The 19,574-nt window shown below is 39.3% G+C and overlaps 1 protein-coding gene across 5 annotated transcripts in view; it reads right to left on the bottom strand.

The window, feature by feature from the left end:
- Positions 1-19,574, bottom strand: part of CCDC77 (coiled-coil domain containing 77) — a 51,324-nt gene that overhangs the window by 22,939 nt on the left and 8,811 nt on the right. For 2 of the 5 annotated variants that reach the window (XM_081309803.1, XM_081309800.1), the window contains exons 1-4: positions 15,075-15,216; positions 11,850-11,950; positions 10,651-10,704; positions 8,221-8,458 (exon numbers count right to left, since the gene is read on the bottom strand). In XM_081309803.1, the coding sequence (XP_081165929.1) occupies positions 8,221-8,458; positions 10,651-10,688 (276 nt within the window). In that variant the 5' untranslated portion in view covers positions 10,689-10,704; positions 11,850-11,950; positions 15,075-15,216. Of the gene's footprint in view, positions 1-8,220; positions 8,459-10,650; positions 10,705-11,849; positions 11,951-15,074; positions 15,217-19,574 lie in introns of those variants that run through there. The other 3 variants (XM_081309802.1, XM_081309801.1, XM_081309804.1) reach the window with 3 other exon arrangements.

The following is a 19,574-nucleotide window of genomic DNA, read 5'->3' as shown; positions in this document are numbered from 1 at the left end:
TTGCATGCTTTTAGGACCTTTGTCTAATATAAGGTAGTTGTAATTTTGTGGATTGGTCTGTGTCCTCTATTCTGTACCATTGGTCTACCTACCCGTTTTAGTACTATGTTGTTTTTGTTACTATTGCTCTGTAGTATAGTTTAAAATCTGGTATCGCTATACCGCCAGTTTCACTCTTCCTGCTTAGAATTGCTTTTGCTAATCTAGGAATGCCGTTGGGATTTTGATTGGCATTGCTTTAAACCTATAGAGTACTTTTGGTAATATGGCCATTTTAATGATGTTAGTTCTGCCTATCCATGAACAAGGTATATCTTTCCATCTTCTAAGGTCTTCTTCTATTTCTCTCTTTGGTGTTTTGTAGTTTTCTTTGTAGAGTTCTTTCACCTCTTTTGTTAGGTTAATTCCCAAGTAGTTTTTTTTTTTGAGGATATTGTGAATGGGGTGGTTGTTCTCATTTCCATTTCAGAGGATTTGTCACTGATATATAGGAACAACTTTGATTTATGTGTGTTGATTTTATATCCTGCCACTTTGCTAAATTCATTTACTAGCTCTAGAAGTTTCTTGGTAGAACCTTTTGGGTCTGCTAGGTATAGGATCATGTCATCCGCAAATAGTGCTAATTTAAGTTCTTCTTTTCCTATCTTTATGCCTTTAATTTCTTTTGTCTAATTGCTCTGGCCAGTGTTTCGAGAACTATGTTGATTAGAAGTGGTGAGAGAGGGCATCCCTGTCTTGTTCCAGATTTTAGAGGGAATGCCTTCAATTTTTCTCCGTTTAGAATGATGCTACTAGCTTGAGGCTTAGCATAAACAGCTTTTACAATGTTGAGGTATGTTCCCATTATCCCTAGTTTTTCTAGCGTTTTGAACATAAAGGGATGCGATACTTTGTCAAATGCTTTTTCTGCATCTATCAAGATGATCATATGGTTCTTATCTTTAAGTCTATTGATGTGGTGAATAACATTTATTGATTTCTGTATATTGAACCAGACTTGCATACCAGGGATGAATCCTACTTGATCATGATGCACAATCTTTTTAATATGCTTTTGTATCTGATTTGCCAGAATTTTATTGAGGATTTTTGCATCTAAGTTCATTAGAGATATTGGTCTGTGGTTTTCTTTCTTTGAAGTGTCTTTGTCTGGTTTAATAATCAGGGTGATGTTGGCCTCGTAGAATGAATATGGAAGTGCTCCTTCTTTTTCAATTTCCTGAAAAAGCTTGAAAAGTATTGGTATTAGTTCTTCTTTAAAGGTTTTGTAAAACTCTGCTGTATACACATCCAGTCCTGGGCTTTTCTTGGTTGGTAGTCTTTTGATGGCTTCTTCTATTTCCTCAATTGATATTGGTCTGTTTAAGTTGTGTATATCCTCCTGACTCAATCTGGGCAGATCATATGACTTAAGAAATTTATCGATGTCTTCACTATATTCTATTTTATTGGAGTATAAGGTTTCATTATCTTCTGTATTTCTGTAGTATCTGTTGTGATATTGCCTTTTTCATCCCATATGCTAGTAATTTGAGTTCTCTCCTTCTCTTCTTTAGCATGGCTAAGGGTCTGTCGATCTTATTTATTTTTTCAAAGAACCAACTTTTAGTTTTGTCAATTTTGTCTACTGTTTCGATTTCATCTCTGATTTTAATTATTTCTTGCCTTCTACTACTTTTGCTGTTGTTTTGCTCTTCTTTTTTTAGGGTTTTGAGATGAAGTGTGAGATCATTTATTTGTTGTTGTTTTTTTCTTTTTTTGAGGAACGAACTCCAAGCAATGAATTTTCCTCTTAGAACTGCTTTCATTGTGTCCCATAGATTCTGATATGTCGTGTCTGTTTTCATTTATCTCTAAGAATTTTTTAATTTCCTCCTTGATGTCTTCTGTAACCCATTGATCATTCAGTAACATATTGTTCATTCTTTAAGTGATATAGGGATTTTCCTTCCTTCTTTTATCGTTGATTTTCAGTTTCATTCCATTATGATCAGATAAGATGCATGGTATTATCTCTACTCCTTTATAATTTCTAAGAGTTGCCCTGTGACATAATATATGGTCAATTTTTGAGAAGGATCCATGTGCTGCTGAGAAAAAAGTGTAACTGCTTGATGTTGGGTGGTATATTCTACATATGTCAATTAAGTCTAAGTTATTAATTGTATTATTGATTTTTATAGTTTCTTTATTCAACTTTTGTTTGGAAGATTTGTCCATAATTATTGTATTGTGGTTTATTTGACTCTTGAACTTGAGAAGAGTTTGTTAGATGAACATAGTTGCACCACTGTTTGGTGCATATATATTAATGATTGTTATGTCTTGTTGGTGTATGGTTCCCTTGAGCAGTATGTAGTGTCCTTCTTTATCCCTTTTGATTAACTTTGGCTTGATGTCTATTTTATTTGGTATGAGTATGGACACTACTGCTTGCTTCCGAGGCCCATGTGAGTGGTATGATTTTCCCCAACCCTTCACCTTCAGTCTATGTATGTCTTTTCCTAACAGATGAGTCTCCTGTAGGCAGCATATTGTTGGATCTTTTTTTTTTTTATCTATTCTACTAGCCTATGTCTCTTGACTGGTGAGTTTAAGCCATTAACATTTAGGGTTACTATTGAGATATGGTTTGTACTTCCATCCATATTTGTTTGTCTTTGCTACTTAACATTTGTTTTTCCTCTTTGGTTAGTTTTTCCTTTACTGTACTTACCTCCCACTGTTGGTTTTCATTGTTATTTTTCATTTCTTCTTCATGCAATGTTTTGCCAAGGATGTTTTGAAGCGCCGGATTTCTAGCTGCAAATTCTTTGAACTTTTGTTTATCGTGGAAGGTTTTAACTTCATCTTCAATCGTGAAGCTTTATTTCGCTGGATACACGATTCTTGGTTGGAATCCATTTTCTTTCAGCGTTTGAAATATGTTGTTCCAGGATCTTCTAGCTTTCAGAGTCTGTGTTGAGAGATCAGCCATTAACCTGATTGGTTTACCCCTAAATGTAATCTGCTTCCTTTCTCTTGTAGCTTTTAAAATTCTCTCCTTATTCTCTATGTTAGGCATCTTCATTATAATGTGTCTTAGTGTGGATCTCTTGTGATTTTGCACATTCAGCATCCTGTAGGCTTCTAGGATTTGGGATTCTGTTTCATTCTTCAAGTCTGGGAAGTTTTCTAGTATTATTTCATTGAACAGATTGCTCATTCCTTTGGTTTGGACCTCTATACCTTCCTGTATCCCAATGACTCTTAAGTTTGGTCTCTTTATGTTATCCCATATGTCTTGGATGTTCTGCTCATGGTTTCTTAACAGTCTCACTGAGCTGTCTATGCTCTTTTCAAGTTGAAATACTTTGTCTTCGTTGTCTGATGTTCTATCTTCTAAGTGTTCTACTCTGCTGGTAATACTCTCATTTGAGTTTTTAATTTGGTTTATTGTTTCCTTCATTTCCAGAATTTCTGGTTGTTTTTTTTTAATATATCCTCTATCTCCCTGTAGAGTCGATCTTTTGCTTCTTGGATTTGTTTATGTAATTCATTGTCAAAGTGATCTTTCATTGTCTAATTTTGATGTCTAAGGTCTTCCTTGAGACTCCAGATCATCTGTAGCATGTATATCCTGAACTCTTTATCTGACATTCCATCTGCTGCAGATATTACCTCTTCTAATGTTGAATTGACCTGCATTGTTTTTGGTCCTTTCTTCTCTTATCTTTTTATACTGCTCACGTTTCTTTCCAGCTTTGTGAAACTGTTGTGTTATTGATTTTCCCCCTATATATTTATATTGCTTTTGTATAGTTCCAAAGTCTCTCTTTTGTGGAGAAAAGACAATGTTAACAGTTCCCAATATCAATAGTACATCATCTAAGCACAAGTTTTCATTATTAATACAATTATAGATAGCCTCTATGTCTACCTATGTTGGCTTCAATTATCATTTAAAAAATATAGTCATTAGTTTTATAAAAGGCATACCATTTCTGGTAGCATGAAGAAAACTGAATTTCAGGTGTAGGATGCTATGTTTAGGGGGAAAAGAGTGAGGGTATGGGGTTAATCCAACTTAGCAACTTTGGAGAGCTCTAACCAATAGACGGGTAATTTATAGAGGAATGTATAGATTCAAACTCCTATCTGTATTTAGATACCTACTTATAGTTAGTAAAATTTAGGGGGTTGAAAGTGGGATAGAGGGAGTAAGAAGGAAAGAAAAAAAATAACAAGGAAAGAAAGAGAAAAAAGAGAGAGGGAAAAAGAAAAAAAATTTAAAAAATAAGTCTTTCAGAACTCTTATTTTTTTTTCTTCCAGTAGGTGGTGTTGCCTATTCCTAGCTTGAGTCTCTGCGTTGAGGGTGGTGGAGGTAGCCAGTGTGAGAGGACTTGAGCTTCCACCTGTAGCCTCTCTACTTTTAGTCTCTGAGATGGAAACCAGGTGCCTGATCCATTGCAGAACTGAGCTGGTAGCCACGCCCACCGGTTGATGGGTTTTAAGGGTTGGTGGGATTTTCCAAGATGAGTTCCATCTGTTTTTCTCACGTGTTTGATGAGGTGGGGGGTGTTGGAGAGACCTTATGTTTGTCCAGAGCTCAGTCTGGTGTCCTGCAAGCCAAGCTTCCGCGTTTTGTGCCTCCTCCGGTCTGCACCCCCATGCCCCACGCCAGCCCCTCCTCCTGGTCGGACGGACGGGCTGCTGGGCCCCTCCTCCGGGTTGGGTCTTCTGCCTGCTGGGCGGGCAGATGGGCGGATGGGCCCCCTCTGGTCTCCAGGCCGGGTGTCTGCCTACCACGCTGGCGGGCGGGCGGGTCGGATCCCATTTAGACTGTTTACCAAAAGATCAAATGATCTCTCTGTGAAATATATCAGCTCATTCTCAGTGCAGATTTGCTTCAGTTATGGTAATGTAGATTTTCAGAAACATATCTGCCTGATCCCATTCACAAGTAACTGATCTTCACTATACGTCCTGTTATAATGGAAGCAACCATGGTTGACTTTTCCTTGCCAAGGAATTCTGCTAGCTAGGTATAGTGACACACATCTGTGATCCTAGTGACTCAGGAGACTGAGGCAAGAGGATCCCAAGTTCAAGACTAGCCTCAGCAACTTAGTGAGGCCCTAAGCAACTTAGTGAGACCCTGTTTCAAAATAAAAAATACAAAGACCTGGGATATAGATCAGTGGTAAAGGACACCTGGATTCAACGCCCCCCACCCATGGCCAAAAAAAAAAAAAAAAAGACATTTTGCTTTTTCTGTGATTTCTACTGCATCATGTTCTTGATTCTGTCTGTCTTGTATTTTCCAGCTCTTAAGGCATCATGTTTCTCTAACCTTTTCCCACAACATAGTCATCTCTTCTGTAACTTCCTGTAGCTCTTCCAAAACTGAGGACATGGTTGATCTGTCAGGGCATGCTAGATATAACCATGCAAGGGAGGAAACAAAAAATGCTCACCACCCCCATGGAGCACACACCCAACCCTAAGTCATACTGTGGCCTGCTTATGGCATTTGGCTCAATTCTGACTATTAAAAAAAAATCTAGCATTATGTGACAGTTATGTGCCCCTCCCACACACACCAAAAAAGTCTCACATGTTTGGATAACTATAGTATTTCACACTGTTAGAGTGAAAAGCATGGTGCAGGTTGGAGAGGCTGAGATACTGCCAAGAATATTATAATATATAGCTCAATTGAACTATGAGGGTCTGAACTACTATTCTGGCAATAGTGATGGAGATGTGGGAATCGATTAAGTAATATTTTAGAAGCAGAATTCACAGAACTTGATCAAGTGGGGCTGAGCAGAACTGTAGGCAATGAAACCATTTACTAAGAATCAAAATGAAGAAAAAGTTAAGGGATAAGGTATGGAGAGAGGGGAAATATATGGTATATATGTATGGGGAACGGGTAGTATAGATAAAGGAAAGTCAGTTCAGATATGGATATTTTCACTTGGGCTCAGGAGAAAATTGAGTTAGGTTAGTTATCTGGGTATCATCACTATAGTAGCATAATGCATGGATTAAATAGGATCACATATAGTAGGAAATTTGACATTTAAGACTAAGGAAGAGGAGTTGTTGATAGAGACTGGAAAAAAAAAAAAAACAAAGCAAAGCAAAACAAAAAACCTGATCAGAGAGGCTAGGTAGCAACCAAGAAGGAAAAAATGACAGAAATCAAGACAGGAAGGGAATTTTAGGAAAGGATAGGTCAATAATGACAAATATTGCAAAGTCAAAAAGAGAAGAGTTTGGCAAATAGGTAGCTGGAGAACACAGAAAGAAAAATTTGAGTGGACTTGTGAGGACAGAGATGAAGATGCAGTGAAGGAGTCACTGAGAGGAAAAGTGAAAATACTCTAAGTGTTGTTGGGAAAAGACAGCCATCTAGATAAAAAGAGTAGCCAGAGGGGAAAGCACAAGTCAAGAAGGGCTTTTTTTTCCCCCCTTTTGGGTTGGGAAAGACTTGAGTATGTTTATATACTGAGGAGAAAAAGTTCATGTTAAGCAAACTTGAATAGGTAAAGATGCTTATTCCTGAAGAATAAGACATGGGGTTAGGGATATGGTTCAGTGGTTAGAGCAGTTGCCCAGCATATGTGAGGTCCTGAACTTAATCCCCAGCACTGCAACAACAGAAAAGGCAAGACAGAATTAGATGTCTTTAGCTATGTAGACGGGCAAGAAGGTAGTTCATGTATGAAAATTAGTATTCCTCCAGGAACTAGAAAGTAAATTACCTGTTGGGGGAAGAAGGCTAAGACAAGTTGTGGGCTACAGGAGAGTAGTAAAGGTATGGCACAGATGTGAGGGAGAGGAGAAAGAGAGAGATGAGTAAGAAAACTTCTGTATGATGATTGAGGTACAGCTGAATTTGTTTACCATCAACTCATTCTGTAATGCTTAGTGACCTTTCTAGAACAATGGTTCTCAATCAGGAGGGATTCTGCACATATACCTTTACCTCCACTCCCCAACCCCTGCCCCAGAAATATTTGGCAATGTCTGGAGACATCCTTTTTTTCCTTTCCCTACAGTACTTTGGGATTGAACTCAGGGCCTCACACATGCTAGGCAAACATTTTACCACTGTGCTACATCCCTAACCCTTTTTATAATTTTATTATTATTATTTGGTACTAAGGATTGAATCCAGGGGCACTTTAATCACAGAGCCACATTCCCAGCCCTTTTAAATATTTTATTTAGAGACAGGGTCTCACTAAGTTGCTTAGGGCCTCACTAAATTGCTGAGGCTGGCTTTGAATTCAACAATCCTCCTGCCGGGCTGGGGATGTGGCTCAAGCGGTAGCGCGCTCGCCTGACATGCATGCGGCCCGGGTTCGATCCTCAGCACCACATACCAACAAAGATGTTGTGTCCACCGAGAACTAAAAAATAAATATTAAAAATTCTCTCTCTCTCTCCTCTCTCACTCTCTCTTTAAAAACAAAACAAAACAAAAAAAAACACAATCCTCCTGCCTTAGTCTCCCAAGCTGCTGGGATTACAGGCATGTGCCCAGTTGTCCTTTTTTATTTTGAGACAGCTTTTGCTAAGTTACCCAGGCTGGTCTCAAACTCGCAATCCTCTGGCCTCATCCTTGCAAGTTGCTGGGGTCACAGGCATGTACCACCACATGTAGCTATAGACATTCTTGATTGTCACAACTAAGGAAATTATGCTACTGATATCTAGTGGATAGAAGCCAGGGAACACACTAAATATCCTACTGGACAAAGAATAGCCTCCCCCAGGACAAAGAAATATCCAGGGCAGATGTCAGTAATGCCAAAGTTGAGAAATCCTGCACCAGGAGAATAGGTTGCAGAGAAATGGATTAAGGTGCAGTTGGGTTTCACTATGCAGGTGGAGCAAAAGAATAATCGCACAATTGTAGGTGGTACAGTTACTATGGAAATAATGCATGACAAGATTTAGGTTAGAAGAGAAGGACATGTCAGAAGCTGATATGCAGCACTTAGAAAACTGAAAAGTTAAGAAAACTATGGAGGGCACAAGGTTCCCCAAGCACTTAAAAAAAAAAAAAAAGCACCAGCAGCTATAGAATGAACAAAAAAGTTAGAGTAGTCAGAGTAGTCAAATGGAAAGGCTCCAGCCACCCTCCCACCTCAGTCATCCAAGTAACTAGGTACAGTTCTGCACCACCACATGAAGACATTATCTCTCTCTCTCTTTTTTACCTGTCCTTCACAGGCTTCTTTGTAGAACTCCAGCTTCTTCAATAGGTCCTCATTTTCTTCATCACAGTCAGCCATCTTCTTTTGATAATATTCCAGAAGCTCCTGAGAAGGGCACAGGACAGCCAGACGATCTCTGATTGAAGGCAAGGGAGTAGACTCCACTGAATCGGCCATTCTACTCCTCCTGGTGGGACCATTGATGCCAGAAGCAACACTGTATTTGGAGGCAATTTTTGGTCTATGAAATTAGAAAGGATGTATTTGTTAAATTCTCTAAACATTTATAAAGTCTTATAATGTTTAAATAAAAGGGGACTTGTGTTCTAAAAGTGCTTACAATTAAGGTTTTTATATATATTGAAAGTGGTTAGTGAATAAACTTATAAATGTCTTCTAAGTGTCAATGGTTTAAAGCTAAATTCAAAAGATATTAAAGACTATAAAGAGGGCTGGGGTTATGGCTCAGTGGTACAGAGCTTGCCTGGCATGTGTGAGGCCCTGGGTTCGATCCTCAGCACCACATATAAAAAAATAAAAGATCCACTGACAACTAAATATATATATATTTATAAAAAAATCACTTAAAAAATGGAACATAAAATTAGAAAAACACCTAATGACCAGGTGCAGTGGTGCATGCCTATAATCCCAGTGGCTTGGGAAGCTGAGGCATGAGGACTGCAAGTTCAAAACCAGCCTCAACAACTTATAGAGGCCCTGAGCAACTTAACAAGGGCCTGTTTCAAAAATAAAGAATAAAGCGGTCTGGGGATATAGATTCAGTGGTTAAGCAGCCCTGAGTTCAATCCTTGGTACCAAAAAAAAAAAAAAAAAAAAAAAAAAAAAAAAAAAAAAAAAGACCACCTAGTAACAATTAGAAATTTATCAAGATATTTGGACACGATGGTACATCCCTGTAATCTCAGAGACTCAGGAGGCTGAGGTAGGAGGATCACAAATTTGAGGTCAGCCTCACCAACTTGGCAAAGCCCTAAGCAACTCAGTGAGACCCCTGTCTCAAATAAAAATAAAAAGAGACTGGGATGTAGGTCAGTTGTACAGCACCCTGGCATTCAATTCCAGTACCACTGCCCACCAAAAGATTCATGAAGACATACAGCAACAGGAACAACCACATAGATCCTAAACTCTAGCCTGAGCCTGAGCCAGGTGTAGTGGTACTTGCTTGTAATCCCAACAGCTTGGGAGGATGAGGCAGGAGGATCTCAAGTTTGAGACCAGTCTCAGCAACTTAGCAAAACCCTAAGCAACTTAGTGAGACTGTTTCAAAATAAAAAAGAAAAAGGGCTGATGCGGCTTTGTAGTTAAGCATCCCAGGGTTCAATCAGCGGCACCAAAACATAAAACCAAAAACCAAAAACCAAAAAACCACTCACAAAAAATAACTAAACTAGCATCTGAGACTTGAATTGTGCAGATTAGGACTAGATAATATGAATGTCCAGGAAGTTTTTGTTTATTTGTTTTTAGCAAACAAGAGACTTAAGCTATACAATGAAAGCCAGAAAACAAATGGTACAGAAGAAAAACACTCATTTGAAAAATCAATCCAATTTGATTGTCTGTAATTTACAACAAAACAAAGTGCACATCAGAGTGAATAAACTTTATACCAGAAGCCTACAGTTATATAGTTAATGAAATGTTGTTAATATACATGTTCACATCTAAGTAAGTAAGCACATACAGTAGACATTGACATTTATTCTTGGCTGGGGGTGTAAGTGTAGCTTAGTGGTAAAGACATGCACCTGAGTCTCTGGATTCAATCCTTCTTAACAAAAAAACAAACAAAAAACACTCAACTTCATGAACAAAATACCTAATATCTTCTCAACCACTGAAGTTTTAGGGGGCTGGAGTTATAGCTCAATGGCAGACACAGCATATATTTGGTAAGCACAAGGCCTTGAGTTAGATCCACAGTAACACCACAAAAGAAGTTGGGGGGCTTGAAACAGAAATACTATTTTATTTAATGTTTCATATCTTCAAAGGTGGTTGCCTAATAACAACTCCCGGAAATAGGTTAATTGAACTAAAAGGTACTCCTGAGATTCAGCAGATGGGAGCTATCACACCAAGATGACAATGATGTGGCATATAGCAAATTGGTAGCAGAACCAGAATTAGAAGTTCCATGTTTATATACTGGTTGTTCCCTGTCATCCAGGATCTACTAGCAATGTGCCTAGCTCTTTCACACTAAATGAGTCCTGGTATTACCAGATAAAAGGGTTTTAAATCTAAATTCTGAACAAAATAGTGAAATGAGATCTATAATATAGCTCAAACTGAAATTTAGGAAGTACATTTCCCAAACCTTCTAGGTCCTATACTACCTTGGATTAAGGCTATGGAAGTCTTGAATTCTTATTTTAACAATTCAAAAATAAGTAAATATCTTACTTTCTGCAGACAGGGCTGTGTGTCGGGGTAAAGTTCATGCTGTCTTATTCACACCTATGAAATACAAAAAAATTCATGATTAGAAGACATTAAGAATACTATAGGATATGGAGGTTGGTCCTCTCTCCAACATTATATTTGCCTCCTAAAGAGAATGTGATGCTTTTAAATGTAGTATTTTTTAAAGTAATTCCAACTCCTAAAATTTCATGCATTTTGAAGTATCATAAAGTACTCTTCCTTATTATTATTTTCAAATAAAATCAAAATGATATTGAATATTTGGGAGATAGCAAGAAAAGTCTCCTTGCCAGGCATGGAGGCACACACCTGTAATCCACGCTACTCAGGAGGCTAAGACAAGCTTGAAGCTAGTGTGGGCAATTTAGGAAGACCCTGTCTCAAAATAAAAAGGGACGAGGATGTAGCTCAGAGGTATAGTGCCCCTGGATTCAATCCCCAGTACTGGGGAAAAGAAACAAAACACAAAGTCTCCTTACTATCAATGTTACTGGCAGTAGTGGAAAACAAAAACCAAAAACCCTACAATCCTCTCTCTGAAATTACATAAGGGAGATGCAGAAAAGTTTTCTTTCTTTTTTCTGGTGACACTGGGGATCAAACCAAGGCCCTCACACATACTAGGTAAGTGCTGTACCAGTGAACTACTTTTCCAGCCCTTTTTATTTTTTATTTAGAGGCAGGGTCTCACTGAGTTGCTTAGGGCTTTGCTAAATTGTTGAGGCAGTCTTCAAACTTGTGATACTCCTGCCTCAGTCTCTCAAACTACTGGGATTACAGGTACATGCCACTATGCCTGGCTTGTAGTGTATTTTCAATACAGTAGTTCTAGGGATTCTTTAAAGTACAAGTCAAAAAACAAAACCCCATCAGGCACAGTGGTACACACCTGTATTCCCAGCTGCTTGGGAGGCTGAGGCAGAAGGATTACAAATTCAAAGCCAGCCTCAGCATTTTACTGAGACCCTATCTCAAAATAAAAAATAAAAAAGGGCTATAATATAGCTCAGTGGTAAAGCATCCCTGGATTCAATCTCTAGTACCATGAAAAAATAAATAAATAGAAATGATTAATTAATTTCCTTTAAACACATCTCTTTCCACCAACATCTCCAAATTGGGTTGATTTGCCTCCTGTCAAAAAATAATCCAGGAAAACCAGGCATGGTAGTGCTTACCTGTAATCCCAGTGGCTTGGCAGGCTGAGGCAAGAGGATCTCGAGTTCAAAGCCAGCTTCAGGAAAAGCGAGGCGCTAAGTAGCCCAGTGAGACCCTGTCTCTAAATAAAATATAAGATAGGGCTGGGGATGTGGCTCACTGCCAAGTGCCCCTATGTTCAATCCCTGGTACCCCCACCCCTCAAAAAATCCAGAAAATAAAAAGTTATTGAATTGGTATGGTAGGATTATGGGAGATATCTTTTGTATGTATGTATGTATTTATTGGTACTAGAGAACCCAGGGGCACTTAATCACCGAGCCACCCCAGCCCTTTTTATTTTGAATACAGGGTCTTGCTAAGAAGTTGTTTATTTGAAAGCGCTGAACACCTTTTCTAAAAATATGGCTTTGTTATTGCAAGGATGGGCCCTGAAATCAGACTTAGAGTGTTTTTTTTTTTTTTGTTGTTGTTGTTTTTGTGGTGCTGGTGATTGAATCCAGGGCCCTAGTGCATTTGCAGCAAGCACTCTACCAACAGAGCTATATACCGAGACCCCAGACTTAGGTTTGAGTGAAAGCTTTGCCCCTTATTAGTTATGTATCGGAGGCACATGATCATCTCTAAACCTCAGCTGCAGGTCACAGGTAGGGTAAGGATTAAATGAAACAGCAAATAAATGGGTTGAGCACCATGTTTGACACATGAGAACTCAAAGCAGCCTACTATTACTGAAGATTTTACTCCCTTGCTTCAAATAGTTCTGTCTTTAAGTGTTTTTTTTTTTTTTTATTTACCATTTCTCCATCCATTTCTTGAAGGACATCATTATTCCTACTGCTTTTTTCTCTATCATCTAAAATCTGACTTGGTCCAGGACGCAGGTTCATATCTATAATCCCAGCTACTCTGGAGGCCAAGGAAGATTGCAAGTTCAAGGCAAGCCTCAACATCTCAGTAAGACCCTGTCTCAAAGTAAAATTAATAAAGGGCTGTGGGTGTAGCTCAGTAGTAGAGCACTTGTCTAACATATACAAGGTCCTGGATGTAATTCCCAGTAGAGCTTATATATTTTTTTTTTTTTAAATTTTTAAACAAGGGCTGGGGACGTGGCTCAGAGTTAGACTGTCCCTGTGTTCAATCCCCAGACTGAAAAATAAATATATAAATCTGACTTGGCAAATAATTCACAACTATCTGTTGAATATGAATAAATGACATCTCTTTCAAACTCCTGATCTGAATTCTCAATTATGTTCTGGAGATTTTCACCTATATTTCCCATTAGAGCTTAAAAAAAAGAACTAAAAGCAGAAATCACTCAGCTCATATTTCCCAAACCTTTTCCACCCAATCATGCCCCTTCTGACTTTCCCATTAGTTACTAATTCAGCATTTCCAAACAACCTGGGTTTGGCAATTTAAATTCATCACTTGATTATTTTTCTTTCTTTTTTTTGAGAAGGGGTCTTGCTATGTTGCTTAAACCAATCACAAACTTTTGGGCTCAAGCAATTCTCCTAAGTACCTGTCAGTACCTGGGACTGTAGGTTCATGCTACTTCACATAATCACTACTTATCTTGAACCTCCCATAGAACCATATGAAAATTTTGTATATTTTTCTGGGCAACTGGAGAGGCTGAGGCAGGAGGATCACAAGTTCAAAGCCAGCCTCAGAAATTTAGCCAGGCCCTAAACAACTTAGTGAAATCTTGTCTCAAAAAAAAAAAAAAAAAAAAAAAAAAAAAGGAGGATGGGAATGTGGCTCAGTGGTTAAGTGCCCTTGGGTTCAATCCCTGTGTACAAAGAAAAAAGAAAATTTTGTATATTTTATCTTTACAATGATCATGCTAAGTCAGACCATCAAGATATTCTTTTTTTCATTCCAGTGCTGTGTACTGAACCCAGGGGTTTTTTGCCACATCCCCAGCCCTATTTTGTATTTTATTTACTGACAGGGTCTCATTGAGTTGCTTAGCGTCTTGCTTTTGCTGAGGCTGGCTTTGAACTTGCCACCAATCCTGGCTATTTATTTAATACTTTTTTTTAGTTGTAGATGGACACAGTACCTTTATTTATTTTTATATGGTGCTAAGGATTGAACCTAGTGCCTCACATGTGGTAGACAAGTGCCTACCACTGAGCCCAAACCCCAACCCTCTTTTTATTTTGAGACAGGGTCTCACTAAATTGCCCAGGATGGCCTTTTGATCCTCCTGCCTCAGCCTCCAGAGTTGCTAAGTGCACCACTTCACCTGATTAGAATCTCAAAACATTCTTACCAGGACCACTACAACAGTTTAACTGTTCTACCCACCCCTGTACAGGTCCTCTGAACCTTTTTTTTTTTTTTTGTACTTGATACAGGGGATTGAACCCAGGTGTAGTCTACCACTGTGCTCCATTTCCATCCCTTTTTATTTTTTGAGACACTAAGTTGCTTAGGGTCTTACTAAATTGTGGAGGGTAGCCTCAAACTTAAGATCATCCTGGAAAATTCATTTTAAATACTATCTCCTCATTCTTTTCTGACTTTCTCCATCCAGAATGTTCTAACTGCAAAATAAATTAACTTGAAATTCTTAAAAACAAACAACAAAAACAAACAAACCCAAACAAACACTGGAGGGCTGTGGCTCAGCGGTAGACTGTTTGCCTAGCACGTGCAAGGCGCTGGGTTCGATCCTCAGCGCCACATAAAAATAAGTAAAATAAAGGTATTGTGTCCAACTACAACTAAAATTAAAAAAAAAAAATCACCGGAGTTTTTGTATACGTATCTTAATTATTATTTGCAGTGCTGGGGATCCAACCAGGGTCTCGCGCACTCTAACACTACACCCCCCAACCCGAAACTTACTATTTTATTTACACCCACCACAACTCTGTTAGGTAGTTTTACTTTTCCTTATTTTACAAATGAGGAGACAGATTTGGACTAGCCTGGGGTGAGGGAATACCGGAACCCACTTCCGGTACGTTCAAATCAAAATTCCTTTTTCACTTCATCCCGTCCTTGACCCTCGCTGCCGTAGCTTCCCAGGGCGGCCGAGCCGCGGGTCTCTCCTTTGCAGATACTAACTGCTTTTCCGGCCCCCGGCTCGTCTAAGTATCCCCAGGTTCCAGGATTCTATTCCTCCCTTCCGCACTGCTTCCACAGTTAACTTCTTCCTCACTGGGTCTTCTTCTCAAAGCCTCCTATCTAAACCCTCTTCCTCCTAAACCCGAAACCCCCAGACTCACCACACACTAAGCCGGCGCGTGGGAACTCAACTGAAAAACAAAAGTCAAAAACAGCGGAGCCACTGAGCGTTCAAGAATCCGTCCAATCACCCGCGAGTTTACACGACCCTTTGCATTGCGCACCAATAAGAAGGCTGGTCCCACGCAGAAGCACAGCTCATCCCGTCTGGCCTCTCACCGCGCCAAAGTCGCCGGGAAATGTAGTTTGGCTTCTGCACGTAGCCCTAGGCCAGGAGTATGTAGCGCCCCGGTACAGCAATTCCCTGTCACAAAACGCTAGTTCTGGAAGCTATCGGTTTAAGCTTCTATTGTTGTTCGGAGGATTGAACCCAAGGCATTTAAACATTGAGCTACAGCCTCAGTCCTTTTTATTTCGTGGTGTTGGTGGTGGTTGGAGGGCGGGGGGCATTAATGGTCTCACTAAATTACCTGGGGCCTTGCTAAATTCCTGAGCTAGCCTGAAGCTCGCGATTTTCCTACCTCAGCCTCCCAGGTCACGGGGAGTACAGGTGCGCGTGCCTCCGGCTCCGGTTTAAACTTTCGTCCAACAACTTTGCTCTTATGAAGAATGTTGCATAAATGCCATGCATAATCATGGTATTGTTTACAGGAAAAAGCCATCATGTCTTGTTACTATGGTGTAATTAACAAGCTTGTCTCAAGAATGTGAAGAGTAAAAGAAGTTTCTCAGGGCTAGGATTGTGGTTCAGTGGTAGCGCTCTTGTCTAGCCTGTGTGAGGCACTGGGTTCGATTCTCAGCACCGCATATAAATAAGTAAGTAAACTTTTAAAAATATCTTCTTAAAAAGTTTCTCCTTCAATAACCTGGTAGCATAGAGCCAGGATAGGACCTAGAGTTCAATTTCTCCACTCAGGGCATTATATATTTAAATGTTATGTTACTGTTTGTCTGATAGCAGATATTGCTTCTTTTACAAAATGAATATGTGGGGCTGGAGTGGTGGCTTAGAGGTGGAGTGCTCGCATACGATGCATGAGGTACTGGGTTTGATCCTTCGCGCCACATAAAAACAAACTAATGTATCCACTTAAAACTAAAGATACATACATAAATAAATATATTAAAAAATAAAAAAGAATATGCTGTTTAGGAACATTTTAGCTGTTTCCTTTCCTCCCCTCCCCTATATATATATATATATATATATATATATATATATATATATATATATATGGTTGTAGATGAACTTTTATTTTTATGTGGTACTAAGAATCGAATCCAGTGCCTCACACATGTTATGCAAGTGCTCTACCACTGATCCACAACCCCAGCTCCTCTTTTTTAAAAATAATTTTATTTGCTTATTTGTATTTGGTGCTAAGGATCAAACCCAGTCCCTCACACAGCTCTGCCACTGAGCTACAGTCCCAGCCCATTGCTTCCTCTTCTTGAGAGTTGTGGGAAATGGACTTAAGTCATGTAAGTTCAAAACTCAATTATGGTCTCTCTCTTTTTTTTTTTTTTTTTCCAGGAGAGTCAGAAAGAGGAGTAGAGGAAAGACAGTTTAATCCCAGACTTAACAGTTACAACTATGGAAAGGCTGAGACTTCACTGGTATAAGTCCTAAGGATATCTAAATGGCACTTGCCATCTTCTCCTCCCAACCCTGTTTCTCACCACCCCTCTTGTAATTTTCTCTGTTAGTAACCCAGGATCTTGTGTATGCTAACACTTGGTAGGCCTTGCTAAGCTCTATCACTGAGCTACATGCTCAGCCCAAAAAGTGCTTTTTTCAGTGCTATGGATCAAACACATAATAGACTAATGTTCCACAATGGAGCTACACCCCCAGTTCCAAAAAGGCAATTTTTTTCCTTGTTTCAGTACTGGGATTGAACCCAGGGGAGCTCTGCCAGTGAGCTCCATCCCCAATCCATTTCATTTTTGAGACAGGGTCTTTTTTTTTTTTTTTTTTTAAGAGAGAGTGAGAGAGAATTTTAGTATTTATTTATTTATTTTAGTTTTTCGGCGGACACAACATCTTTGTTTGTATGTGGTGCTGAGGATCGAACCCGGGCCGCACGCATGCCAGGTGAGTGCACTACCGCTTGAGCCACATCCCCAGCCCGAGACAGGGTCTTTAAGCCTCTCCAGTCACTGGTATTACATGTGGGCTCCAATGCACCAGCTCAAAAGATTTTTTTTTTAAAGCACAATTCTCTACATACTCCTAATCATAGATACCATGGAATACAGAATGAAGTCCAGGTAATAATGTGGCATTCAAAGACTGCCACAATTGGACCCTGCTTGTCTCTATTATAAATTACTGACTACATTTACTGAACATAGCATGCATTTTTCAGCTTTTGCTCACATTCTTCTTTTGATCTGGGTTAGTCCTTTCCATAAATCTTCACCCATAAAGTTCCTACCAAGGCCAACTCAAATATCATCACTTACATAACATTGATTTATTTCCCTAATTGGAAGAATCCCTTATGATCCAATATTCATTTAGCAATCTAGCCCAGAACTCCAGGGCTCAAGCCATCTTTCTGCTTCCCAAGTAGCTGGGACTATAGAAACATACAATTGTACCCAGCTAAAATAATGTATACTTATTTGCTTGTGCTTATTGTTTTGTTTCCCTCACTACTAGAATGTGAGCTCTGCGAGAATAGATATTTGATCCTTTTTTTTGTTCACTATCATATATCCATCATTTTGAAGAGTACCTAACACATAGCAGATGCTCAATAAACGTTGAATGAATGCATAACTCCTCCCTACATGTGTACTGACCCCCTAATAGATTGCTTTTCTTCCATTCTATATCTAAGTTAATGCAACACGCATGCCTAAAATCCAAGTAGCTTGGGAGGCTGAGATAGGAGGATCCAGCCTTAGCAATTTGGCGAGGCCATAAGCAACTCAGTGAGACCCTGTCTCTAAATTAAAATTTAAAAAGGGCTGGGGGACTGGGGCTGGGACTCAGTGGTGGAGCACTTGCCTAGCATGCATGAGGCACTGAGTTTTAGTCTCAGCATCACATATAAATAAATAAAAGGTCCTTCAACAACTTAAAAAAAAATTAAAAGGCTGAGGATGTGGCTCAGCCGGTTCAATTCCAGTACCAAACAAAGCAAAAAACATAGGGTCATTTTCAGTCTATCCCTTTCTCTCAATCAATCAAAAGAAGATTGAGCCAGGTATGGTGGCGTTCGCCTGAATTCCCAGAGGCTTGGGAAGCTGAGGCAGGAGAATTATGAGTTCAAAGCCAGCCTCTGCAACTTAGTGAGGTCCTAAACAATCTAGGGAGGTCTTGTCTCAAAAAAAGGGCTGGGGATGTGGCTCAGTCGTTGAGTGCCCCTAGGTTCAATCCCTGGTTTCATTTCATAAAAAATGAAATGAAAAATAAAAGTCCAGATGCAGTGGCATACACCTGTAATCCCAGTGGTTTGGGAGGCTAGACAGAAAGATTGTGAGTTCAAAGCCAGCCTCAGCAATGGTGAGGCACTAAGCAACTCAGTGAGACCCTGTCTCTAAATAAACTACAAAATAGGGCTGGGGATGGGGCTCAATGGTTGAGTGCCCCTGGGATTCAATCCATAGTACCTGCCCTGCCTACAAAAAATCCATCTCAAAAGTACTGTATATGTATTCCTACTTTTTAGTTTGTAGTACAGATATCAATTATTTTCTGTTTTCTGAACACTGAATATGAGTTCAAAACAATATCTATCCTCAAACCCATGTTGACAACAAACAACACAGATTGAAAGTGAAATCCAGGGCTGAAAATGTAGCTCAGTGGTATCACTTGACTAGCATGAGTGAGGCCCTGCTTTTGTTTCCCAGCAGCACAAAAAATAAATCAAAGAGAAAAAGAAAAAAAGAGTTGTTCAAACATTGGACTGGGTGAGCACTCAATAAGAATGTTTGCTAGGCATGGTGGCACCCCCCCCCCCACAGCCCTTCCCTTCTTCCACTCTGCCCTGTCCAATCCAGTGAAACTGCCCCCACTTTGGTTTTTTGGAATTGGCTTATTTCACTTAGCATGACAGTCTTCAGTTCTATCCATTTACCAACAAATGCCATGGTTTCATTCTTCTTTATGGCCGAGTAATAAAAACCCTAAATGTTAACTGAATTCTTGAAGTGAATAAATTCAATCAGATCATCAGATACAGAATAAAACTATCATTATTTTGGCCTAAGTAAAGTTGAGAGGATTTTTTTAAATTTGTTCATTGTGTGTCTGTGTGCATACTTGGTTGTGGGGCAGAGAAGCTACATGGCCAGCACTAGAGTTTATTAATTATACTGATTTCTTGCAATGTTAAATTCATAGGACTAAGGGAACTTAGTCATAAAAGCCTGTGCTTGGCATGCTTGAGGTCCTAAGTTCCATTCCCAGGACTGCAAAAAAATAAAGTGTACAAAAGAACCAACTTAAAAGACAAACAAACAAACAAACATTGTGTGTGTGTATTCTGGGAACTGTAGCATTTAAAAAGAACTACTTGTGTATATAT

The sequence above is a fragment of the Spermophilus citellus genome (assembly GCF_964194105.1).
Source record: "Spermophilus citellus genome assembly, chromosome: 10".
NCBI classification, from domain to species: domain Eukaryota; kingdom Metazoa; phylum Chordata; class Mammalia; order Rodentia; family Sciuridae; genus Spermophilus; species Spermophilus citellus.
The sequence above is the reverse complement of the archived record's forward strand: the minus strand, read 5'-3'. Positions and strand labels throughout refer to the sequence as shown.